Here is a 25,809-nt window from a genome sequence, read left to right as displayed (position 1 = left end):
CCTGTGTGGGATCAGAATTGCATCCACCACCTAGTCAGAACTACACAACACCCAGCAAGGCTGGGTTGTCAGCCATGGCTGATGGTAATGCTTACCCAATATTCCATATGGGCCCCTACATTTCCCAGCCTCTCTTGTCATTACATTGGTACCATGTGACTAATTCTAGTCAAAGGGCCATGAGGGGAAGTGATGTGTGTTGCTTCCAGTGGGAAGTAGTGAAGAGTAGGTCTGAGTTCCTTTTTTTGTGCTGAGATGACTAGAAAACACAAGTTCTGATCGTGTCACAACAAGTTGAAGAAGGGCTGCCAGACCCATGCTGAACTTCATGTGAGCAAGAAATAAATCTGTCAGGTTAAGCCACTTGTTTCAGGATTTGTTGCTACAGCATAGCTTAATCTGTCTGCCAGTCGGAATGGTTCAGAACAGAACATTTACATATGTGTTCGGAGCTCTGAGAATCCACACACCCAACTTTGATCCCGGTGCTCTATGGTCTAGTGCAGCTGTTCAGCATCCTGGGATTTTCCCCCTCATCTGTAAATTGAAGGGCTTAAATTAGATGATCTTTATGGACCCTTTTGGCACCAACGTTTCTAGATTCTGGTTAGCAGCATTTAAGTACAGCTTTCTAATGAAGTATGAAAAGGAGACTAATGCTGGCATTAAAGGTGTCCCTGGGAAACTTGTTTTTGGGGCACCTGGGTGGCTTAGTCAGTTGAGCATCTGGTTTTGGCTCAGGTCATGATCTCACCATTCATGGGTTCGAGCCCCACATTGGGCTCTGTGCTGACAGCTCAGAGCCTGGAGCCTGCTTCAGATTTTGTGTCTCCTCCTCTCTCTGCCCCTCCTCTGCTCACGCTCTATGTGTGTGTGTGTGTGTCTCTCTCTCTCTGAAAAATAAACATTAAAAAATACAAAGAAATAAAAAAATAAAAAAATAAAGGTGTCCCTGGGAAACTTGGTTTTTTATTATGTACCTTTTGCTGTTAAATGAGAAGTTACGAAAGGAAAATGGCAATGAAAGATTTATTATTTAAATTCATTTTTTAAAAATTCATTTAGGGGCGCCTGGGTGGCGCAGTCGGTTAAGCGTCCGACTTCAGCCAGGTCACGATCTCGCGGTCCGGGAGTTCGAGCCCCGCGTCAGGCTCTGGGCTGATGGCTCGGAGCCTGGAGCCTGTTTCTGATTCTGTGTCTCCCTCTCTCTCTGCCCCTCCCCCGTTCATGCTCTGTCTCTCTCTGTCCCAAAAATAAATAAAAAATGTAAAAAAAATAAAAATAAATAAAAATTCATTTAAAAATAACAGCTTTATTGAGATATAGTTTATATACCATGTGTTTTAGTATATTCACGGTGGTACAACTATCACCACTATCTAACTTCAGTACTTTGTCATACCCCAAAAAGAAACCCTGTACCCGTTAGCAGTAACTCCCCAGTCTACATATCTGCTTTCTGTCTCTGGATTTGCCTGTTCTGAACATTCCGTATCAGTGGGATCATATAACATGTGGCTTCTTGTGTCTCGCTTCTTTCACTTAGCAGTGTTTTCAAGGTTCATCCATTTTAGTTTGTCTCAGTGCTTCATTCCTTTACATGTATGTAATATATATACATCCAGTATTATATAGCTGTACCACATCTACTCATCAGTGGGCAGACATTTGGATTGTTTCTATTTTTTGGCTACTATGAGTAATGCTGCCATGAACACTTATGTACAGGTTTTTGTGTGAACATACAGTTTTCATTTCTCTTGGGTATGTGCATAGGAGTGGAATGTGGTCATATGGTAACACTATATTTAACATTTTGAGGAACTGCCAGACTGTTTTTTCCAAAGTACTGTCCCATCTTACAATCCTAGTAGCAATGTGTGAGTGCCCAATTTCCCCGCATCCTCACCAGCACTGGTTATTGCCTTTTTGTTTGAAGTAATTATTTTTGATGAAGCAGCTATGTGCAAACCAAACAATGAGGAGATTTTAATACATATTTTAGCTTGTTAAGTGATTCTTTTTCACTGTGAACTTAGCACTAAAATAAAAAGTTCATTTTTAATTTATTTTGGAGAGAGAGAGCAAGAGCGTGCGTGGACATGCACATGCCATTGGGGGAGGGACAGAGAGAGAGGGAGACAGAAGATCTGAAGCAGACTCTGTGCTGACAGCAGAGAGCCCGATTCAGGACTCAAACTCATGAACCGTGAGATCATGACCTTAACTGAAGTTGGACGCCCAACTGACTGAGCTACTCAGGCATTCCTTTAAAAAAAAAAAACAAAAAACAAAAGAACAGCAGTCTTTTTATTTGTATATATATATATATTAAGTTTATTCATTTATTTTGAGAGAGAGAGAGAATCCCAAGCAAGCTCCATGCTGTCAGCACAGAGCCCAATGCGGGGCTCAACCCCACAAACTGCGAGATCATTCATGATCTGAGCCAAAATCCAGAGTCAGACACCCAACCGACTGAACCACCCAGGCACCCCTAAAATAAAATGTTTAATGACTAATAACACAATCCCCCAACTTGTTTGGATTTTAGAAAAATTATTTTTATTTGAAAAAATAATACATTCCTTCTGAATGAATGAATGAATGAATTATCTGAAACCTAGCATAACACGGTATATTAATTATACTTAAATTAAAATTTTTAAATAATACATTCTTGAAGGGAAAAGGAGTAAATGATTCACCAGATGTAATTGTTCTCTTAAAGCATAAATTTGTCTGTATAAACTGTACACTTCTAAATATCAGATGGATTGTACCTTATATAGGCTTGAATCTTTTAAAATCACAATGAGGGGTGCCTGGGTGGCTCAGTTGGTTAAGCGGCCGACTTCAGCTCAGGTCATGATCTCTCGGTCCGTGAGTTCGAGCCCCGCGTTGGGCTGACAGCTCAGAGCCTGGAGCCTGTTTCAGACTCTGTGTCTCCCTCTCTCTGACCCTCCCCTGTTCATGCTCTGTCTCTCTCTATCTCAAAAATAAATAAACGTTAAAAAAAAAATTTTTTTTTAAATCAATGAAATCCTGACAGGTTGCACATAATGGAACTGTTGATATATTACATTAAGTATATTCAGGGTTCAGTATTTAAAGAGCAACCTCTGTGTATCTTTTAAGATGTTCATTAACTCTGTGATTATTTGTTTCAAAGGTTGATGTTTTGTATATTAAATTGTTGAGAAGAGGTATACCCCATTATGTTGGGAATATAGGTATTTCAGGTAGTATATTTGTATAGTCTATCCTCACTATTCTCAAATTCTATATTTGTGGATTGACTTAATGACTAAAATTTATTTGTGATACAAAATCAGAACTTGTGAAGCTATTATGGTCATTTTTGGACATGTGCAGAGTAACAAAACATTTTGAATTGCCCAGTGTGCACACCCCTGTGGCTGTCAAACAAGGTGATGCTCTGCCTTCTTATTTCAACTCTTAGATTGTAAGGTGTCTATTTCATAATCTATCCAATGCCATGGTTTTTGCATTTTTATGCTTTATGTTGGCAATTTCACTGTTTAAAAAGCCCCCAAGCATAGTACTAAAGAGCTGTCAAGTGTTCCTAAGCCTAAGAAAGCTATGATGTGTCATATAGATAAAATACATGTGTTAGATAAGCTTCATTAAGGCATGAGGTACAGTCCTGTTGGTTGTTAGTTCAATATTAATGAATCAACAATATATATTAAATAAGATGTTTAAAGAGAAACAAATAAAACAAGGTTGTGTATTGACTGATGAAAATGTTATGACCAGAGACTCATAGGAATTGAATTCTGTGTGTCTTCTAAGAGTATTGATTCAGTATTTGCAAATTACAGTTTGCGTGATGACCTTACATAATGTAACTACTATAAATGACAGGGTCAGCTGTACATGATGTGTTGCTTCTTTCTTGCTGCTTTCAAGATTCTCTTTGGCTTTAGGCAATTTGATTATTTTATCCTACTTGGAGTTTGTTGAGCTTCATGTAGATTCCTGTTTTTCATCGAATTTGAGAAGTTTTTGGCCGTTATTTCTTCAAATATGTGCCTGTCCCTCCACTCCTTGTAGGAATCCCATCATATGCCCAATGGTGTCTCACAGGTCTCTGAGGCTCCTCAGACTGGATGATTTTGATTTATGTTCAAGTGTGCTGACTCTGCTCACTTAGTGTATTTTATGTTGAACCACTTAGTATATTTTTTATGTGAGTTATTATATCTTTAAACTCCAGAATTTCTGTTTGGTTCTATTTTTTTCAATAGAGTTTTTATGTTTTATTGGTATTCTTTATTAGCTGAGACAGCACTATCGTACTTTCCTTTAGTTCTTTACATATGGTTTCTTTGGTTCTTTCAATGTATTTTTAAATAGCTGGTTTTAAGTCTTTGTCTAGTAAATCCAGTTTCCTCAGGAATTCTTTCTGTTGTTTGTTTTCCTGTGTATGGGTCAAACTTTCTTGTTTCTTTCATGTCTTGTAAGATTTACTTGAAAACTGACCATTTTAAGTGATAGAATGTGGGAACTCTGGAAAGCTGATTTTCTCCCATCTCCAAGTGAGTTCCATGTCAGTTCAGATAGAGAAGTGGGATCTTTCAGGGAACTACCAGATAGGTCAAATAATTTTAATTTCTAGGGACTGGAATCTTTGTAGGACCTCTAGCCCAGTTTTGCTCCCTCTGGTGGCTGCCCGCCTTCTGGTTTTCACTGCAAATGCAGCTATTAGTTTTCAACTCTATCACAGAGTTAGAGAACAGGGAATGGAACTAGGTCAAGTTAAAATGCTATAGAACTCGCTATTCATACTGAAATTCAGCTGTTTTTCTTGAATAGATGTTCTCCAGTTTTCTGGAAGCCTGTTAGTTTCCAGAGTTTGGGAAAAGTTGATTCTGACCATTTTGGCCAGTGTTCTTATTGTTTTCATGGAAAAGAGAAGTTTTAGAGGTCCTTACTGCAGAGTAAGTGGCAGCACTTTTGATATCATTCCCCTCCTCTTTCTTTACATGTTTTTATTTTCATGAATCTGTCGCTCTTTTCTTTTTTCTTTTCTTCTTTTTTTTTTTTTAATTAGAGTGCACACAAGCAGGGTCTAGAGGGGCAGAGGGAGAGAGAGGAAGAGGGAGAGAGAATGAGAATCATTTTTTTTTAACGTTTTGTTTTATTTTTTGAGAGACAGAATGCAAGCTAGGGAGGAGCAGAAAGAGAGGGAAACAGAATCCAAAGCAAGCTCCAGGCTCTGAGCTGACAGCACAGAGCCCTATGTAGGGCTCGAACCCACAGACTAGAGATCATGACCTGATCCGAAGTCAGATGCTCAACCGACTGAGCCACCCAGGTGCCCCAAGAGAATGAGAATCGAGCCTGATGTGGGCCGCGATCCCATGACCCTGGGATCATGACCTGAGCTGAAATCAAGAGTGAGACCCTCAACCTACTGAGCCACCCAGACATCCCTGTTGCTCTCTTCTTAATAGTGAAATTGCAGTTTGGATTAGGTCTGAATCTTAGAGTTTGCCAAGGCTTTTAATCTAGAACTTTTTCTTACACTCCAAGTTAGTCATATAAGCATACACATTTCAGACTAGTGCAGTGCACATATTCGTGGCCCCACTGGTTTATTATAAAGAAGGAAGGAGATTTGACTGAGACCAGTCATTTGGTAATCTCTGTCTTACTGCCTCTCAGGTCCCACTCTTCCCTTCCCACCCTCAGTGTTTTTTCCCTACCCAAGTGTCCCTCCTTTCTATGCTAGTTAACTTTTTGTTTTCTTCTTTTAATTTTTTTTTTTTTTTGAGAGAGAGAGAAAGAGAGCAAGCTTGAGTGGGGGAGGGGCAGAAGGAGAGAGAAGATAATCTTAAACGGGCTCCACGCCCGGCTCAGAGCCCCATGCAGGGCTCAGTCTCACGACTGTGAGATCATCAAAACCGAGGCAGATGCTTAACCGACTGAGCTACTAGGGTGCCCCATCTTCCTTTAATTTTTTGCTGAACTTAGAAAAATGCACAAATTATAACAACAGTGCTTATTTTTTTTACCTCCAAATAAACACCCAGGTGATCACCACCCTGGTTAGTCAGTAACTACCCACAGTGCTGCAGACCTACCCAGGAACCAGTGGGTCATTTTTCAGATGTAGCCTATCAGACCTTTGTTCATCTATCCTAAATAGACATTTCTGGAAGCCAGTGGTATATATGTTTTCCTGTATCTCCTTTTTTATTGGTATATAATTCACATGCCATAAAATTTACCATTTTAAAGTGTGTGATTCAGTGGGTTTTATTGTATTAACAAAGTTGTATGGTTATCACCACCATCTAGTTCCAGAACATCCTTATCATCCCAGGAAGAAACTCTGTATTAATTAGCAGTCATTTCCCATTCTCTATGTGTCTTTGATTCCTGGCAACCACTAACCTACTTTTATCTATCTCTGTAGATTCGCTCTATCTGAATGTTTCATGTCAGTGGAATCTCTCATTGTATGGTCTTCTGTGTCTGGCTTCTTTCACTTACCATAATACTTTCAAAGTTCGTCCACATTGTAGCATTTATCAGTGCTTCATTCCTTTTTATGGCTGAATGATATGTATGGCTATACCGCATCCTGTTTATTCATTTACCAGTTGATAGACATTTGGGTGGTTTCCACTTTTTGGCTCTTACGAATAATACTGCTGTGGACATTTGTGTATAAGTTTTTCGCTTATGATTTTATTTAGCTGTCATGTGTAAGCTTTTATATGAACTTGTATTTTCAGTTTTCATGGGTACCTAGTTAGGAGTGGAATTTTGGGTCATATGGCAATTCTAACATTTTGAGGAACTGCCAGACGGTTTGCATCCAGACTGATGTGGTTTGCATCATTTCAGATTCCTACCAACACTGTATGAGAGTTCTAGGTTCTCCACGTTGTTGCTCATACTTGTATTGTTTTTGTTTGTTGCTCTTTTTTTTTAAGTTTTTTTTAATGTTTATCTATTTCCATTGATTTATGTGTCTTTCCTCATGCCAGTACTCCACTGATTATTATAGCTTTATAGTAGTTTTTCAAATCAGGAAGTGTGACTCCTCCAATGTATTTTTTTCTTTTTTTTTTTAACGTGTATTTATTTTTGAGAGAGAGAGCGCAAGTGCAAACGGGGGAGGGGCAGAGAGAGAGAGAGAGAAACAGAAACACGGAATCCGAAGCAGTATCCTTCCTGACTCTGAACTATCAGCACAGAGCCCAACACCGGGCTCAAATTCATGAACCATGAGATCATGACCCGAGCCGAAGTCAGACGCTTAACTGACTGAGCCACCAGGCTCCTCAACAACATATTTTTTTCTAATACATGTTTTGGGCATCGTGGGTCCCTTGCATTTCCATATGAATCTTAGGATCAGCTTGCTGGTTTCTATAAAAAAGGTGGTTTAGGGGCGCCTGGGTGGCGCAGTCGGTTAAGCGTCCGACTTCAGCCAGGTCACGATCTGGCGGTCCGTGAGTTCGAGCCCCGCGTCAGGCTCTGGGCTGATGGCTCGGAGCCTGGAGCCTGTTTCCGATTCTGTGTCTCCCTCTCTCTCTGCCCCTCCCCCGTTCATGCTCTGTCTCTCTCTGTCCCAAAAATAAATAAAAACGTTGAAAAAGGTGGTTTAGATTTTGATTTTGAATTTGTAGATGAATTTGGTGAGAAATAGTGTATCTTTAAGCATTCTAAGTTTGATTCAAGTAAATTTTGGAAATACGTAAAGTGAAAAAAGAGTATAATTATTTATGATGCTTTCTTTAAAATTAGGTAAGTATATGGGTCTTCTTGGCCTTTCAGGACCAATTAGCAGAGGAATGGGGGTGGACTGTCAGAGCCACAGGCACCCGTGTGTCACACAGAACAAAGAGTGCTCCTCAGAACTGCACAAGACGCTCACTATAGCCAGCGCAAGGTGATGATTTTCTTTCATAGACCACATGGTTTCTGTGTAAACAGCATTCCTGTTGAGGACTTCTGTTGTACATCAGAATTTGTAAAGCTATATCAGTTATAATAGAGCACTTGGGTAGGGATAGATAGGATTTCCTTATTGTCATAAATTTGAAAAAAGAACATTTGGGAACATTTCTTACAAGTAGTTGTCTGATATGTTGTTTCTTAAAAAGCTTATGAGGGGCACCTGGGTGGCTTAGTCGGTTGAGCGTCCGACTTCGGCTCAGGTCATGATCTCACAGCTCATGGGTTCGAGCCTTGCGTCGGGCTCTCTGCTGACAGATCAGAGCCTGGAGCCTGCTTCGGATTCTGTGTCTCTCTCTCTGACCCTCCCCCATTCATGCTCTGTCTCTCTCTCTCTCTCAAAAATAAATAAACATTTAAAAAAATTAATAAAAAATTAATAAATAAAAAGCTTATGAGATTTTTTTGTAATGTTTATTTATTTCCAAGACAGAGAGAGACAGCATGAGTGGGGGAGGGGCAGAGAAAGAGGGAGACACAGAATCTGAAGCAGGCTCCAGGCTCTGAGCTGTCAGCACAGAGCCTGATGCGGGGCTCGAACTCACAAACCGTGAGATCATGACCCGAGCTGAAGTCGGTCGCTCAACTGACCGAGCCACCCAGGCGCCCCAGATTTTTTAAGAGCTAAGATTCTCTTGAACACAGAGCTGCAAATGGCAGCCAGGTTAGTTGTACTTACATGCTACCTGGCTTAGAGTTGCTACACCTTTAGGGTGTATGTGTGTTTCTCTCCTCTCTTGCTCTTTTAGCCCCCGTACCTTCCTCCGTTCCTTGTGCAATTGTAAAGGCGTGGTGGTTGGCCAAGATGAGCGACAAAGTCTGACTTCTATTTTTTTATCAACAAAAAAGTAAAATGAAAAGAAAGAAAACCTACTTATCAATAAGTAGGCCAAACTATATTCAGGGATCATGTAGTTTGTAGTTTAACAGGGACTAAGTATAACACTCGGTAAAATAGACTTGGACTGTTGTTACATTTGGGAGAACAGATAGTTCAGGCAAATGTGAGCCCTGATGTTAGCTGTTTGAGAAGAGTCACACCACTTCACTGTTAAAGGACCAGAGGGGCGCCTGGGTGGCTCAGTTGGTTAAGCATCCGACTTCGGCTCAGGTCATGATCTCGCAGTCTGTGGGTTCGAGTCTTGTGTCGGGCAGGCTCTGTGCTGACCGCTCAGAGCCCGGATCCTGCTTTGTATTCTGTGCCTCCCTCTCTCTCTGTCCCTCCCCAGCTTGTGCTCTGTGCTTTCAAAAATAAATAAACATTAAAGGTACCAGAAACTTGTAACCAGAGAAGCCCAGATGTTGCTATTTACACCTGTGCAGAGCCGGGGTTTCTATAGAAGGTGCCCCAGGGTATGGGAACCAGCACACACCCCACCAGGCTTCCCTTTGAACATCCAGAGGGGAACCTAGGTGGGGACGAGGGGAATCCTGTTGGCAGACCTCCTGTCAGCCACTCACCACACCAGGCTCTGTCTGTGCACTGGGCTTCTGCCCAGCTGGAGTATCCTGAATGCCCTCTGTGCCGTCCTGTTTCAGGGCCTTTGCTCTGGTGGTCCTTTGAGCTGGGGAACCCCACCCATCCCTTTGCATTTGTGAAAACCTATCCTTCGGTCGGGGGCTACCTCACGGGAACATTTTCTTTGTAGCAACCTTCTGATATCTCTCTGTTTTTGCTCCTCACTCTCTTTTCCAGTCCCCCTTAAGGTCTTATGACTGCTGTAGTTGTTGACCATCCTCACCGTGGTCTGGATACTCTCCTGATCCCCTTGCGAATTTATGAGCTCTTTGGGGAGGAATCAAGGGTTATGCCGAATACCATCACAAATCCAGGCCCTGTTAGCCTCAGCTTTGAAGTGGTTGGTGTGGAATCAAACCTTCCTGGTTGCACTATTTTTGTACAACTTGAAGAATTTTCTAATAGTCACCATGTCATAGTTCAACTCTAGCTCCCCTACCTGCTTTTGTAAGGTTGTCTGTGATTTCTTACTTATAGCCCACCTTTGTGGATTTTAGCATTTCAGGAGTTAATGTTTCAGAATTCCTCATTGTCCTGTAACTTTCCTAACTTTATCTTATTTTTCCCCCTCACAGGAAATGACTTAGAGGCCTTACAAATACATCGGCGCATTCTTGCTTCAGACTTTACAATTGAGGGCCAGCCCAGTCTGGAAGCACCTCTTATTACTGTTACAAGGAAACTGCTACCTCAGCAAACAAAGAGAAAGGAGGAGGAGACTTATAATAACAAATGCCATTTTTTAAAAAAACGCTTGTTTTCAGAAAACATCAAAGGAAATTTGGAAATGTTTCGCATTGAGAAGAAGCTTTGCAGGTGAATGGATTTGGCAGGCAGGCTCTGTCAACATTCTGCAGAGGTTTGATCTTCCTTCTTCAGGACCTAGTGTGAAGTAACTGGACTGCTTTTTAAATTGCTGTTGATCAGCTTGTGGGTTTGGGGGTTCTAACTTTTCTGGTATATTGAAGATACATTATATTACATTTTTTAAAAGTTAAGTTATTTTTCTGCCATTGTAAATACAAGTACCAAAATATTCTTGCAAAGCAATTATAAGTAAACATTTTTCTCGGCAAGCATATCTTTTTATTAAGAGAGTGGAATGCTAACAGTTCCTATACAGCATTTTGGACACATGTTTATTTTTGGTCAGGGGTCCTGCCTACACTGAAAATATTAATTACATAAACCTGTCGTTCTTGCATCTACTTTGGGTCACATGGTCACCTGCCTCATGGAAATGCCTTTTTTAAAACTTAGATTTGCAGAACTCCACTATTTTTATACCTAGCTACAGTTCTGGGGGGAAAGAAAATAGAATCAGGACCCTGACCCGCTCACGGTCGCTGGGACAGCCACCCCTCCCGCATGTATTGCTGCAGCGCCCAGGACAGTAAAATGGACTACAAGCGGCGCTTCCTGCTTGGCGGGTCCAAGCAGAAGGTGCAGCAGCACCAGCAGTACCCGATGCCTGAGCTGGGCCGAGCACTGAGTGCTCCCCTGGCGTCGACGGCCACCACCGCCCCCCTGGGCAGCCTGACCGCTGCGGGCAGCTGCCACCACGCCATGCCCCACTCCACTCCCATCGCCGACATCCAGCAGGGCATCTCCAAGTACCTGGATGCCCTCAACGTCTTCTGCCGTGCCAGTACTTTCCTCACGGATCTCTTCAGCACTGTGTTTAGGAACTCTCACTACTCCAAGGCAGCCATGCAGCTTAAAGATGTGCAGGAGCACGTCATGGAAGCAGCCAGTCGGCTGACTTCAGCCATAAAGCCCGAGATCGCCAAGATGCTGATGGAACTTAGTGCTGGGGCCGCAAACTTTACAGATCAGAAGGAATTCAGCCTCCAGGACATTGAGGTAGAGTATCTTCTGTGTCATACTTGGGTAGGAAAATGTATTCCGGAGGGAAGTGAGAATGCGGTTTTCTTTTTTTTCCTAAATCACGGCAGTGATGATCATCTTCTTTCTGTTGATACTCTGTCCTTGTAAAACACTTTGTGCAATACCAGGTTCTAAATTGCTTTCATTTCAAATTAAGTAGGTTAAAAGACTGTTAAACAAATCAGCCTGTATTTTATGTTCTTTCAATTTTGAAGTTGAAACTTTAGTTCTGAATAGCATACTGTTAAAAGTACATAGTGGAGACTGAGAATTCTAAATATGAGCATGAACTTTGTGAATTGTCATTATATGGAACCATTGGTTTAATGTAGAAAGTTCACACATGTTTACGGGATAAATTATTTTTCCAGTTCTAAATTAATTGATTAATATATTTCTTAGGGTCTTTGTTAATCGAAATGAAGTATTCTCCCTCTTTCAGGGCTCTAGATTAGAACGTAAGATTAGAATACAAATTTCATTCAGAATAAAGATGATCTATTTCCTTCATTTAGGAAATCATTTATTAAACTGATCTGCTGCTAGAGTAGTGTCGCTAGTGTCACTGCTAGATTTTAAAAATCATTGTTAGCTGCTCAGAGAGTTCTTCTGAGTTTGATTTCTCACGTCCTTGTGCATTTTAACGTGTCAGGGGTTAGGTTCCTGAATGCTAGAACAGAGAATGCCCCTTTCCATCTTGGGGCTGAATTTGATTTTAGGAAATCACGTCTTCTGAGCCAACTCTGGTGGTTAGGGTGGCTAAACAAGTTAATTTATACTGCTGTGAATTCAGGGGGTATAAAAAAGGTAAGCTATTAAATAATGTGACTAATTTGTATTGTTTAAAAGTGATCTTGAAGGTGTTTCCAAGAGAATTTAGAACTATATTTGAAAAGAGTATTATTGGTGTAAATTAGGGATCATCAGACTTTCTGTACCAAGCAAATAGTAAATTAAGTTTATTTCAGAGAGAGAGAGTGCACGCACAAGCAGGGGAGGGGCAGAGAGAGGGGGAAAGAGAGAATCCCAAGCAGGTTCTGCACTGTCAACACAGAGCCCAATGCCGGGCTCAGTTTCATGAACCACGAGATCATTACCTGAGCCGAAGTCGAGAGTCGGACACTTAACTGACTGAGCCACCCAGATGTTCCCTTCTGCTTTTTTAATAACCTTTATGAATGTAAAAACCTGTCTTACCTTCTGGATCTGTCTGTTGAACTGGATTTGGCCCGTGGGCTGTAGTTTACTGAACCTGCTGGTCATTTTCTTTTGAGTCTGTCCAAGTATATTTTAAATTTCTGATTATTTCTATGATCACATTTTATATTCAGGGAAATTACCATCTTGAAGTGTTTTTAAAATGGCTTGTGATAGTTTCAAGTATTTTTTGAGTTACATGTGTAAAATATACATAAAGCTTTTTTTTTTTAATATACTTTTTGGGGCACCTGGGTAGCTCAGTTGGTTAAGCTGCCGACTCTTGGTTTCGGTTTAGGTCATGATCTCAGGGTTGTGAGATCGAGTCCATGTCAGGCTCGGCACTGACAGTGTAGAGCCTGCTTGGGATTTTCTCTCTCCCTCCCTGTCTGCCCCTTTCCACACTCCCACTGTCTCTCTTTCCAAATAAATAAATAAACTTTAAAAAAATGTACTTCTGAAAAGAAATTCAAAAGGTGAAATGTAAAACTGCTGCTCTACTCTCCCATCCCATTCTGTTTCCCAGAAGTGGCCACCGTTAGCTGGCCAGCGTGTGCCGTTCCAGACTGCTGTCTGGGTACATATGTGCGCATGCACAAATGTACAGCTTTGGCTTTTGTTTGTTTTACAGAAAGGACCATGTTGTTCAGCCACCAGTGTGCCTGGTCGCTGCTTTGCAGAGATGTGGCAAGAGAGCAGTTAGGGACTCTGCCCTCTCAGAAAGGGTTATACAGTATTAGACTCAGCCTGTCACAGCTCTCATCCTGTAATGACATAAACACTTAGTTTTTAGACTTTCAGACAAGAGTGGTTTGAAAAATAAGGCCAAAGGCTTTTATTTTAACTTGAACACCTTTGAGCTCTTTTTCAGCCCGTGCCTCCAGGTGCTAGAGGAGACAGAGTTAGTCATGGCCCTTTTGCCCTCCAACCCTTGCCTGGCGAGTGCCCTTGTTCCCCAGGTCAAGACAACTAGAGCAGGAGGAACCAGCCCTGAGGACTGGGGGTTTAGGAAGCTACTGGGCTGAAGTTGCACTTACCTTGGCCCTTCTGCTTTCTTGGGACCGTCATGGACCACTTGAGCTGAGAAGGAGAAATATTTCTTTTTTAAAAACTTTTTTTTAAATTTTATTCATTTTTGAGAGACAGCATGAGTGGGGAAGCGGCTGAGAGAGAGGGAGACACAGAATCTGAAGCAGGCTCCAGGCGCTGAGCTGTTAGCACAGAGCCTGACATGGGGCTCGAACTCACGAACTACAGGATCATGACCTGAGCCGAAGTCAGACGCTCAATCGACTGAGCCACGCAGACGCCCCAGGAGAAATATTTCTAATTGTTGTGGTTTGGGATTTTGACTTGGCTTCCCCACTGAAATGTGATTAGGACAGCTGGAATACTACCATGTTTTTGTACATAATAGGCTAAACAGGCTTTGGAGGCTAGACTGGAAACTAAGTGCTGTTGATGGGTTTTAGAATCTATGGGTGTATTCTAAGTTTCAAACAGCTGACTTATAAGTAAATTCTAAAGTGTGATTGCCAAGTTTAGGCCCGCAGACTTAACATTTTGCTTTTTCCACAGAGCAGTATTTGTTGTTTCTGGAACTTAGGTACTGCCATGGGCCAATAAGGGTCTTACCCTCAGAATACTCACCAATTCACATGGAATGGCTAGGCATTTGGGTTTTTTCCTGTTGGTCTTTTTAGGGTTTTATCAGCAAGGCCTTGAGAGACTCTTTAACATTCATCCCTGGGGCCTCACAATGCTGAACTTGACTGGCTAGGTAGGACTTCTCTGCTGAGGAGCTTAGCCGAGGACTGTGACTGAGGACAGCTCTGAATTCAGTGTTCAAATGCATCACCATTTTACTTTTTATTTCATTATTTTTTTCTTTCAATTTTTTTTTTTAATTTACATCCAAATTAGTTAACATATAGTGCAACAGTGATTTCAGGAGTAGATTCCTTAGTGCCCCTTACCCATTTAGCCCATCCCCCCTCCCCCAACCCCTCCAGTAACTCTCAGTTTGTTCTCCATATTTATGAGTCTCTTATGTTTTGTCCCCCTCCCTGTTTTTATATTATTTTTGTTTCCCTTCCCTTATGTTCATCTGTTTTGTCTCTTAAAGTCCTCATATGAGTGAAGTCATATGATTTTTGTCTTTCTCTGACTAATTTCACTTAGCATAATACCCTCCAGTTCCATCCACGTCATTGCAAATGGCAGGATTTCCTTCTTTTGGATTGCTGGGTAATACTCCATTGTGTATATATACCACATCTTCTTTATCCATTCATCCATTGATGGACATTTGGGCTCCTTTCATACTTTGTCTATTGTTGATAGTGCTGCTATAAACATGGGGGTGCACGTGTCCCTTTGAAACAGCACACCTGTACCCCGTGGATAAATGCCTAGTAGTGCAATTGCTGGGTCGTAGGATAGTTCTATTTTTAGTTTTTTGAGAAACCTCCATACTGTTTTCCAGAGTGGCTGCACCAGCTTGCATTCCCGTCACCATTTTAAACCTAAGTCAAAGTACTGATCCCACTGTCCCACCCTAGAGGGGGGCCAAAGCATGCTTGTTCTGTTCCCTTACTCACAGCCAGGTCTGGGATGTGCTCCTTGATCTCGGTGCCTGGCTAGGAACTGCGGCTGCTCACTCTGTGCTCTGGGACAGACCTGGTGTGCATGAGTCCTGTCCTGTCTGGACTTGTCAGTGACTTTGCCCCTTACCCTCCCAATCTCAAGGTTATAATCTCACTGGTAGAGAAATGAGTTGTAACTGTAGTGTTTCACTAGTTAACAAGCGCTAGGATCATGGTTATGAGGCATGGGGTCAGAAGATCTGGGTTTAGAAAATGACTCTGCTTCTGTCTGTATAGTCTTGAGCAAATCTTCTAAACTCTCTAAGCCTCACTTTGCCCATCTATAAACTGGAATTATAAAATGGAATTATCAGGGCACCTGGCTGGCTCAGTCGATAGAGTGTGTGACTCTTGGTCTTGTGGCTGTGGGTTCGAGCCTCACACTGGGAGTAGAGATTACTTAAAAAAAAATCTTTAAAAAATAAAATAAAATGGAATTACCACCCACCTTCCAGAGTTCTGGTGAAGATCAGAGGTGATTAGTGTTTCTGAAACACTTTACCCAGTTGTCATCATTTATTATTACTGCTTCCAACATGGCTTGAATGGTGCTAATAGCCCTTCTCTGAAGTGCAGAACACAACTATGTACCAAACCAACATCAGAGAGAAGTGTTCGGCAAGTATTTTTCTAACTGGAATCCTTTTAAGGGGAAAAAACTGCCACTCCTAAAACCGTTGCTCTGTTAATTTCTTTCCTGTTTTGTTTTTTAATGTTTATTTTTAAGAGAGAGAAAGAGAGACAGAGGGCAAAGAGGGAAGGGGCAGAGAGAGAGAGAGAGAGAGAGAGAGACAGAATCTGAATCAGGCTCCAGGCTCTGAGCTGTCAGCGCAGAGCCCGACGTGGGGCTTCACCTCACCAACTGTGAGATCATGAGCTGAGTTGAAGTGGGACGTTCAACCACCTGAGCCACCCAAGTGCCCCTTTCCTGGTTCTTGAAGTCGGCACCTCCCTTGTTGTAAGGCAGCAGCAGTATTACCTGCCTGATGGAGCAGCTGCCAGGACCTTTTCATCATAAAAGCCCAAGGGGACTGCTTCTACCAAGAGTCCTCCCTCTCTTTGCCTCCCGCCAACAATGGGACATTGGGGAAGGAAGAGGGCTGGGGGTGGGGTATCCATTAAATATATTTGCAGTACCTAACAACCTTTGGACAAGCCAGTTGACAGTTTAGGTAGGACTTGTCCTCCTCTGGATTTATAGAAAACACGTAGTTTACATCGTATATGAACTGGGATTTTGTCTAAATAGGAAATGTGATCTTAATTAACTGCTTCATGGGAATTCCTTTGTATAAGTCTCAAACTGTCAGTCCAGCCAAAATGTGAATTCAGGAAAAATATGGTTTCCCATATTGAATTTGTTCTTTATACAAAGCTTTGAATATCCCAACCAAACCTTTTTGTGAGGTAGACCGCACGGGACCTGCTGTCTGTATCTTTTCTCTTTGAGTCTAGGAGAATCTGTCTCTACCAGAGATTTTTAAGATTATGTTAATTCCAGTTTTCCTGTAAAATGCTGGCCTAGCTAAATTGGCTGCTTTCTCCTTGATTTTATCTACCTCAGTATCGCTTGTCCTAGAAATCTGTTATCTTTTGCACTTAAACCATGTAGTCCATATTAAAGCAGTATAGACAATCCTGTAAAGTGTTTTTTTATTTATCAGAAAGTCACAGATGTCCACCTCTTTTTACAAGTATTTATCACTTGTCTTTAATAAAATTCCTTCTTCAGTGCACACGTAAGTAAAAGAATCAAACTGACTTGTGATTCATGCATTCATTGCACAGATATATATTGAACACTTTATTTGTGCCAGATACTGCCAGGCACAAAGGATACACTAGTGAACAAGATAGAAATTGTTCCCTTTGTGTAGAGAAAAGAGGACTGCAGTCTTAGATAAGATAATTAGAAACGGTGTCATTGAGGTGACATTTGACTCACTAAAAAACAAAATTCATCCAAGTAAATTTTAAAGATCTTACTGGCTTTATTCAGCTATTCATGAATCGGGCAGCATCCCATCTAGCAAGCAGATAGAAAGGAGTTCCAAGGAGCTATACAACATAGAAGGCTTTTATAAGGCAGAAAGGAGCAGGCAAAGAAAGTTTCTAGCAAAAAGTGGATTGCTTCCGGCAAGGCCACTACCTTCTATATGAGATGGAACGGGTCTCTTGGGTGGATTACCTCACTACTGTTGACCAGGTAATTCTAAATTGACAGTTTACAGGTATTATTCCTGGAAGAGGCTGAAATTGCAGTTAGGTTAAGTATTAAATCTTGGTTTGCTGATGTGAGGCTTAGCACAAGTGACTCCATTTGGGGCCCCTTGTTTCTTTCTTTATTTGTTATTTATTTATTTATCTAAAATATTTTTACTGTTTTATTCTTGAGAGAGACAGAGTGTGAGTGGGGAAGAGGCAGAGAGAGAGGGAGGCACAGAATCTGCAGCAGGCTCCAGGATCTGAGCTGTCAGCACTGAGCCCGACTCAAATTCACAAACTGCAGGATCTTGACCCCAGCCAAAGTCAGATGCCCAACCACCCAGGCGCCCCCCCCCCCCTTGTTTCTTTTTTTAAATAAAGACCTGAAGGAGGTGAAGGAGTAAGCCCTGGTGATAACCAGGAACAGAGGATTCCAGGCAGAGGGAACGGCTAGCGCAGTTTCTGAGGCAGGATGAACCTGAGTGTTCGGAGAGTGGTGAGGACCTATTGTGGCTGAAACAGTGAGCAAAAGGGAGAGTACAGGAGAGTAGGGGCGGGGGAGGTGAGGTCAGAGTGTCCTGAGGTCAGCCTTTGAAGGGAAGGTGGAAGGGAGGGCAGCAGGAACAGCATCCTTGACGATTCTTGTGCGATGAGTGAGCAGCCCTTGCCACTTTTTGGGGTGGTGGTGGGGGGCTCTAGGGCTGGGGCTGGGGCCTCAGTGTTGGGAGGGCATGGCCCTCCGGGCAGATGCTGTGCGTAGACATTCCAGAAGCCCAGGGCAGCTTTAGGGATCCCAGGAGTTGTATGTCTTTAAGGAGACTCTATTTTATTTCTTCTGGCAATTTTAGTGGCTTTTCAAGCATCATCACCACTTTGTAAGTGGGCAGGCAGACTTTAAATCAAACCTTTATGTAATTGAATCTCGGCCTTCAACTTTATGCACTAACAAATGTCTTTTGTGTACTGTGTGATTATCTGTGAATCTGTTTGAAATAATTCATTTGTAAGCACTGACTCGTAAGAACCTTAATTCAGACATATTCACATTTCTTTTGGTAGATATATGCCAAAAATATTGTAGAGCAACAGCAATGGAAAATATTAGGGGCTGGTTTCAAAATGTGATTTTCATTAACCTTAATGGAATTAAATTTGCATGTTGTTCCTTTTTTTTTTTTTTTTTTTTTTTTTTTTTTGCCTAAAGGTAAAATTCATTGTTTCTTCTTTATTTTCTTTCTTGTTTTGACTAGTAGATCTTTCATAACAGATTATGGGGTCAATATTTCCTAACTATATGTGCCAAGTGAAAACCCAAATTGCTGCTATTAATCAGAAACTGAAGTTCACTTCATTAAAAACTTATATAAATCCAGTTTTCAGGCTATTGCTAATTTCTAACCACTCTTTTTGGCTTATTCTTTTATTGAGGTGACTCTTCTAGCATCTAAATTGCCTTCAGATTTTAGCCTTTAGAAGAATATATTATTAATTAAGCAGCTGGAATTTGGGTGATTTTGTAAACTTCATTGTGGATCAACAAGATGTACTGTCTGCCCTGCCCAATCCGTGTGGGTGGAAGCCACTGGGGCCAGGGGGTGGCTGCCACTCTGGAAGCACTGGATCCTTTGATTTTGAGTGGCCAAGACCCACTGTGCTACCAACTCATTATTCTGAAAATTGCTAATTAAAAGAAAAACAAGGAATTAAACAAATTTCCTCCTTCTCCGGTACAACTGTTTTTTAGCGTAATCAAATAGCCCTACTGGATGGGGGAAGGTTGTTCTTCTGTTTAGAAAAATCTCCGTATTTTCTGGATAGAAGAGACGATACAATGAGGAAAATCACCATTTTGCAGACCATAATGAATTAACTGACTCGGGCAAGTGGTCAACAATGGAGGATAAAACCAGTTGGTAAAAGGTCACTGGGGAACTTCATAAGGGAAAAATCAGGACTTTCTCACTCAAATCCATTGGTCAACCTCAGCATCACCAAAAATGAGATAACCAGTTAGTTGATCATATCTCCTAAGAACCACACAGTACCCCCATAGTATATTCTTGCACCTCTCCCTCTTCTCCCCTGTCCCCAGGGTGGGAGGGGACCTGACATAATCTCATCAGTCCTCTGGAATGAATTCCCAGTCTACACAAAATACGGGGCGTAGTGGAGCAAATTATATACCACAAGGAAGCCATTAGACGGATCAGAATGTGGCATGTTCTATAGGCAGTTGACCTGATTTAACAAGTCAAGTAGCATGGGGGAAAAAAAAAGAGGTAGAAGGCATCTAAAATGAGAGTTAAGAGATATGACAACCAAATAAGATAAGCATTTTGGGGTTGAGATTCAAGCAAACAAAAGACATTTTAAAAGAAAATTTGGGAAGTTTGAACATGTACTGTGTCTTCGTTGATTGGGATTTGCTTCAAAACATTCCAGCAAAAAAAGGTGGTATTCAGGAGAAGGGTGATAATAACATGGCAAAATGTTGATGGTTATTGAAGCTTTTTGATGGGTATATGAGGGTTTGTTAACACTCTCTATTTGTTTGGACATACTCCAAGTTTTAAAAAAGGGAGAGAGAAACTTATGTTAGGAGTAGTGAATCAGGAATACCCCATAAATGATTCCATTCCTTGGAGGATTTGTGCCTATGAAGTGGATTCATAATAGAAAGGGAGTCTTTAGGAAGTCTTTAAGAGTCTTTAGGAAGACTCTTAGAAGACTCTTCTGTTTTCTGTCTCCTCACAGAATACTTCACTTCTGGCACTTCTGATCACCAAATGTGCGCTGGGAGTTTTTCCCACACCGGCAATTCTGAGTCAGTTTTGACACTATTTACTGGAAGTTAGCATCAGACCCCACAGTGGAAGGGCTTAGTCCCACAGGACTGTCCTCCTCCCCTTTAGACACCAATCACATGTCCAGGGTGTTGTTACCCTTGCTTACTACCAACTGGATGTAAAGGAGAGGTTCTCATGACTGCCACCATGGGTTCAGTTAATTTGCGAGAGCAACTCACGGAACTCAGAAAACATTTTACTTACTACATCATAAAAAGCTATAACTCATTATCAGCCAGATGAAAGGGATGCGCAGGGCAAGGGGTGTGCAGCTTCCACACCCACTCCGGACGCACCAACCCTCTAGCACCTGCCCGTGTTCACCAACCCAGAGGCTCTCTGAGCCCTGTCCTTTGGGCTTTTTCCAGGCTTCATTATATAGGTGTGATTGATTAAATCATTGGCCGTTGTTGATTGATTCTACTTCTAACCTCTCCCTTCCCCAGAGTGGTGGGACTGAAAGTTCCAAACCTGTAATCAGTGGTTGGTTCCCTTGACAGCCAGCCCCCCATTCCTAGGGGCTTTTCAAAAGTCACCTCATCAACATAAACTCAGGTATGGTGTAGAGAGGCTTGTTACGAATAACAAAACACACTTTATCTCTCTTATCACATAGAAAATTCCAAGAGTTTTAGGAGCTATGTGCCAGGAACCTTGGAAGAAGACCAAAATACATATTTCTTACTATAAATCACAATATCACAGCGAGTATTATTAAGTTGTGATGAAAAGGAAAGCAGGTACTTTTCAGGAAAATGAAGAAAATAAAAGTGAGTCAAGGAAGAAGCAGAAAACACCCCCCTGGGCAGGAAGGACCCCAACAGCAGGAAGGCAGGGTGTGCTCCTCATTTTGGCGACTCAAATGGCAATGTTGCTTTCCTTTAGGAGAATAGGATTTAAAAGTTAATAGTTGCTAAAAAAAGGCTTCAGGGAACATAAGGGAACTACTAGGTTTGGTGGGCAAATTCGAAGGAAAGAGAAATAAAAGAGTTCCTGGAGTATAATTTTACATAGAACTAGCTTTCCCGAATTATTTTCTCTTCTAAATGTTTATGGTTATTGGTTGGCTTGTGAGACTTCACAGGATTGGATAACAGCCTGTTTTGGCAGCCTCCCTCATCTTTACAAATCAGGATTCTGAGTGTCTGTAAAATGACAGTTGCCTAAAATCCTTCTGGGACCAGCATATACAGGGGTTGTGCCCTGTACCCCGCTGCTGCCTCAGGCCAGTGTGCAGTCTTTGTGTGGAGGGGGCTTGTTTGCAGTGTCCAGTCCCCCACGAGACTGGGCTTCTTTGCCCTCTGGCTGATGCTGACATATCCAGAGCCAGGAAGATAGAAATAGCTTGATGTGGAGGAACCCCATGAGTCCTTGCTCACTCCAGGACCCCTCCTGAGGCCTCACCAGCTCCTTTGGTCTGCTCTCCTCTTTACCTAGCTGCTACCACCCACCCTCCTGGAGAAAATACACACGAGCTGGCTACGAGCTGGCAAAGATGAGTGAGAACAGTCAAAAGTGCTCTAGGCCTTGTGGACAAGACAGACAGATAAGTAGACTGAGACAGTAGGTGTGATGCCGTGGGATGCAAATGACTGCTGGTTGGTTCAGAGTTCTCCTGCTCCTCTTACTCTGGCAGGACCCAGCCCCCTACACCAGAACTTCCTACCCAGCCTGGAAGAGGTTAGGGCAGGGCAGAGAACTAGGTTAGGCCCTGATAAGGATTTAGAACTTACACAGAATGAAATGGGATTTTTTTTTTTAATTTATTTGCATATTTTGAGAGAGAAGGGACAGAGAGAGGGAGACAATCTCAAGCTCCATACTGTCAGAGTGGAGCCTGATGCCAGACTCCAACTCATGGAACCGTGAATGATGACCTGAGCCAAAACCAGGGGGTGGACACTCAACCAACTGAGCCACCTAGGCGCCCTGATATGGGATTTTTTAAGGGGGATTTTGAGCAAGAGACCAGCATGATTAGACTTGTTTTTATAAAAAAAATCACTATGGCTACAAGTGACAGAAACCAAACTCAAATAGCTTAAATGACAATAAAAGCAAAAAGCAGCCAATAGTGATGTATGCTGTGCTCTGTTCTGAGACTCTACACATTAATTCACTGAATTCTATTAAATTTTTTTAAATTTTTATCTTTTATTTTCGAGGGTGAGAGAGACAGAGCACAAGCAGGGGAGAGCAGAGAGAGAGGGAGACACAGAATCCGAAGCAGGCTCCACTTTGAGCTTGTGTGCACAGAGCCTGATGTGGGGCTCGAACTCGCAAACCATGAGATCATGACCTGAGCCGAAGTTGGATGCTCAACGGACTGAGCCACCCAGGCGCCCCTTAATTCTATTAATAACCTTATGAGTTAGGTACTATTCCCGTTCCTGTTTTGTTGATGAGGACACTGAGGTGTGGAGAGATGAAGCAACTTATCAAAAGTCTCCTCGGCAGATTCAGACTTTAGAGCCAGGTGGTCTCACTCTATAGAGTACAAACTCTTGACTGTAGCACTGTGCTACCTCTCAACAGAACAATATATTGACCTATGAAACTGAAGCAAGTAAGCTCTTTGGGCGTGGCTGGATTCAGGGGTTCACACAGTACCGAAAAGACCCAAATTTTGTCTCTTCTCTTTGCCTTCACGAGTGTTCCCTTCATTTCTAGGCAGACTGGACTGTCCTAGACAGAAGGCTAGGCAGACTGTCTCCATGCCAGAGCCCCCAGCAACTCAACAGAAAGAGCACCTCTGCTTTCCCTGAGGTTCTGACAAAAGTTCCAGAACTGAGTCCGGTTGGCTTGGCTTGGGTCACCTTGCCTGTCCTTGGACCCTATGACCAGAAAGGTTAAACTAACATGCCGATTAGCCAGGTCTGACTGTATGCCCACCCCAGGGCTGCGGTACAAGCGGAGTCCGCCTCCCCCAAGCCATAGGACTGAGAGTGGCTCTCTGAGGGGGGCTCCCTCCGAAGGAGGCCACACCCCGATCTGGAAGGGGTCAGAAGATGAGAAACACGGTTATAACCCTCCATATGCATTGCTAAATTGTTTTGTTTGTTTTTCAGGATTTTAGCAATTATGCCTTTCTGTGAAGTCTTCTGTTATGTCTCTTGGTAAAGTTCCATGGTCTCCTTCCTAATGATTGTGTATGTTTCTTCTTAAAAGTCTTTTTTTTTTTTTTTTTTAATTTTAATTTTAGAGAGACAGCATGCTAAGCATGGGAGAGGGGCAGAGGGAGAGAGAGTCTTACGCAGACTTCATACTCAGCACCAAACCTGATGCACAGCTCAATCCCATGACCCTGGGATCATGACCTGAACTGAAATCAGGAGTCAGACACTCAGGGGCACCTGGGTGGCTCAGTTGGTTGCCCATCTGTCTTCGGCTCAGGTCATGATCTTGGAGTTCATGGGTTCGAACCCCGAGTCAGGCTCTGTGCTGACAGCACGTAGCCTGGACCCTGCTTCAGATTCTGTCTCTCTCTCTCTCTCTCTGTCTCTCTGCCTCTCCCCCAGTCACGGTCTGTCTCTCTCCCCTTTGGACATAAATCAACATTAAAAAAAAAAAGAGTCCGACACTCAATCAACTAGTCAAGCCCCCCAGAGATGCCCATATTTCTTCTTAAAATTCTTAAATAATTTATATTCCAGTTGCTCTAATGAATGAGATACTATTTTAGCATTTTTTTCTATAACATGGAAACATCCTTGATTTTTGTCTCCTTCCACATGACTGAATGCAATAATTGTCATGTTTCGATTTGTTTATTTGGGGTTTTTTGGTGTATATATGGTCACGTCATCTGCATATGTCTCCTCCCTTCCAGTAGTTACATATTTTGTGTTGACCATAAGTTTTAATATATGAAATAATATGAAATAAGAGTGAGCATCCGGGGCGCCTGGGTGGCTCAGTCGGTTGAGCGTCCGACTTCAGCTCAGGTCACGATCTCGCAGTCCGTGAGTTCGAGCCCCGCGTCGGGCTCTGGGCTGATGGCTCAGAGCCTGGAGCCTGCTTCCGATTCTGTGTCTCCCTTTCTCTCTGCCCCTCCCCCGTTCATGCTCTGTCTCTCTCTCTCTCTCAAAAATAAATAAATGTTAAAAAAAAAAATTTTTTTTTTAAAGTGTTCCCTTTAAAAAAAAAGAGTGAGCATCCTTGTTTTGGTCTTCATTTTAATGGGAATGCTTTGGATATATTACTGTTGATTATTGATTTTAACAAATTAGTTTCTCGTATACATGGTACATGCTCATGATAAAAAATTCAAACATTTCTGAATAGCATAAGTCTCCCTTTCCAAAAATAATGATCCTCCCTTCCAATTCCATGCCAGTCCCGGATATAACTACTATTAATTATCTTATGGATCTATGCAGAGAACAGCAAATAGATATGCACAGAGAAACATATAAGGAAAATACATCTTTTTATTCCCTTACACATATCCTTAATTCTATTAACAGCATACCCGTTAATTATATTACTGACTCTTAGGTTGAAAGAATAAGCATACAGTTCCAAGCCATAACAAATGTTATACGTGATTCTTTATTCATGGATGAGTTGTCACTTACAGGAAAGCCTTGTGTGGTTTATGGACTTCCTTTCTCCACAAAAGTCGTGATCTTCCGTGTGCCTGTTGGTAAGGTCACCCTTAAAGTAATCTCAAGGTTTGCAGCTGGTCTCTGTGGGCTGGCTGCAGAAGAGCTGTCCAGGGGAAAAAGCAGGAAGAGTGTGTTGGGGGGGGGGGGGGGGGGGCGGGGATCAGATGTCATTTTCACAAAGATACTGGCCTTTTGATGTCCTGCACTCAGCCCTGGAGTCACCATGCTGCTCGCTTGGCTTGGCCTTGGCGTGCCAGGCACTGAAAACGCAAGAGTAAGCAAAACCAAGATCCTACCCTTATCCAGCTTAGCTTCTAGGTGGGGAAACAGACCAAAAAACAACTAGCATGTGCAAATGTCAGGTGGTGAGAGGTGCTGTAGAGAGAAATGAAGAAGGATAAGGGGGGAGAGAGAGGTAGAGGAAAGGCCAAGGATGGAACATTTGAGCAATGACTATCAGAACTACAGCTGTACAAATTCCAGAGGGAAGGATGCTCCAGATAGAGCAGTGGTTCGTTCCCCAGTGGGTCAGGGTGGGCTGTTCCTCAGAGGACACTTGGCAATGTCTAGAAGTATTTTCAGTTGGCACAAAAATGACATCTCCCTTCCCCTCCCCCCCCCCCCCATATTAGGGGTAGGGAGGAACTTGACTGTTACACCAGAGGGCACAGAATGGTTTGAAGGAGGAGGCAGTGAACTTGCATGCTAAGGAGTCAGAATATCACTGACCCACTCTGTATTTGGGGGGACAATTTTTGCCATCTTTTAAGACCTCAGTTTCTCTCTCTGCTTCTGACCAATATCCCATCCTTCTTATCCCACACGTATACACCCATGGTTGAATGGTGTTTTTGCAGGAAGTATGGAACATTAGGTGACCTGACTCAGGCCCCAGATCCTGAAACACA

At 42.4% G+C, this 25,809-nt stretch overlaps 1 protein-coding gene across 3 annotated transcripts in view; it reads left to right on the top strand.

Moving 5' to 3' along the window:
* GARRE1 (granule associated Rac and RHOG effector 1) overlaps positions 1 to 25,809 on the top strand; it is an 83,832-nt gene that overhangs the window by 19,421 nt on the left and 38,602 nt on the right. For all 3 annotated transcript variants that reach the window (XM_043599066.1, XM_043599065.1, XM_043599067.1), the window contains one exon: positions 10,090 to 11,377. In XM_043599066.1, coding sequence (XP_043455001.1) covers positions 10,883 to 11,377 — 495 coding nt within the window. In that variant the 5' untranslated portion in view covers positions 10,090 to 10,882. The remainder of the gene's footprint in view (positions 1 to 10,089; positions 11,378 to 25,809) is intronic.

The sequence above is a fragment of the Prionailurus bengalensis genome, chromosome E2, assembly GCF_016509475.1.
Source record: "Prionailurus bengalensis isolate Pbe53 chromosome E2, Fcat_Pben_1.1_paternal_pri, whole genome shotgun sequence".
Taxonomy (NCBI): domain Eukaryota; kingdom Metazoa; phylum Chordata; class Mammalia; order Carnivora; family Felidae; genus Prionailurus; species Prionailurus bengalensis.
Note: the sequence above shows the minus strand (reverse complement) of the source record. Positions and strands in the feature narration are given on the sequence as shown.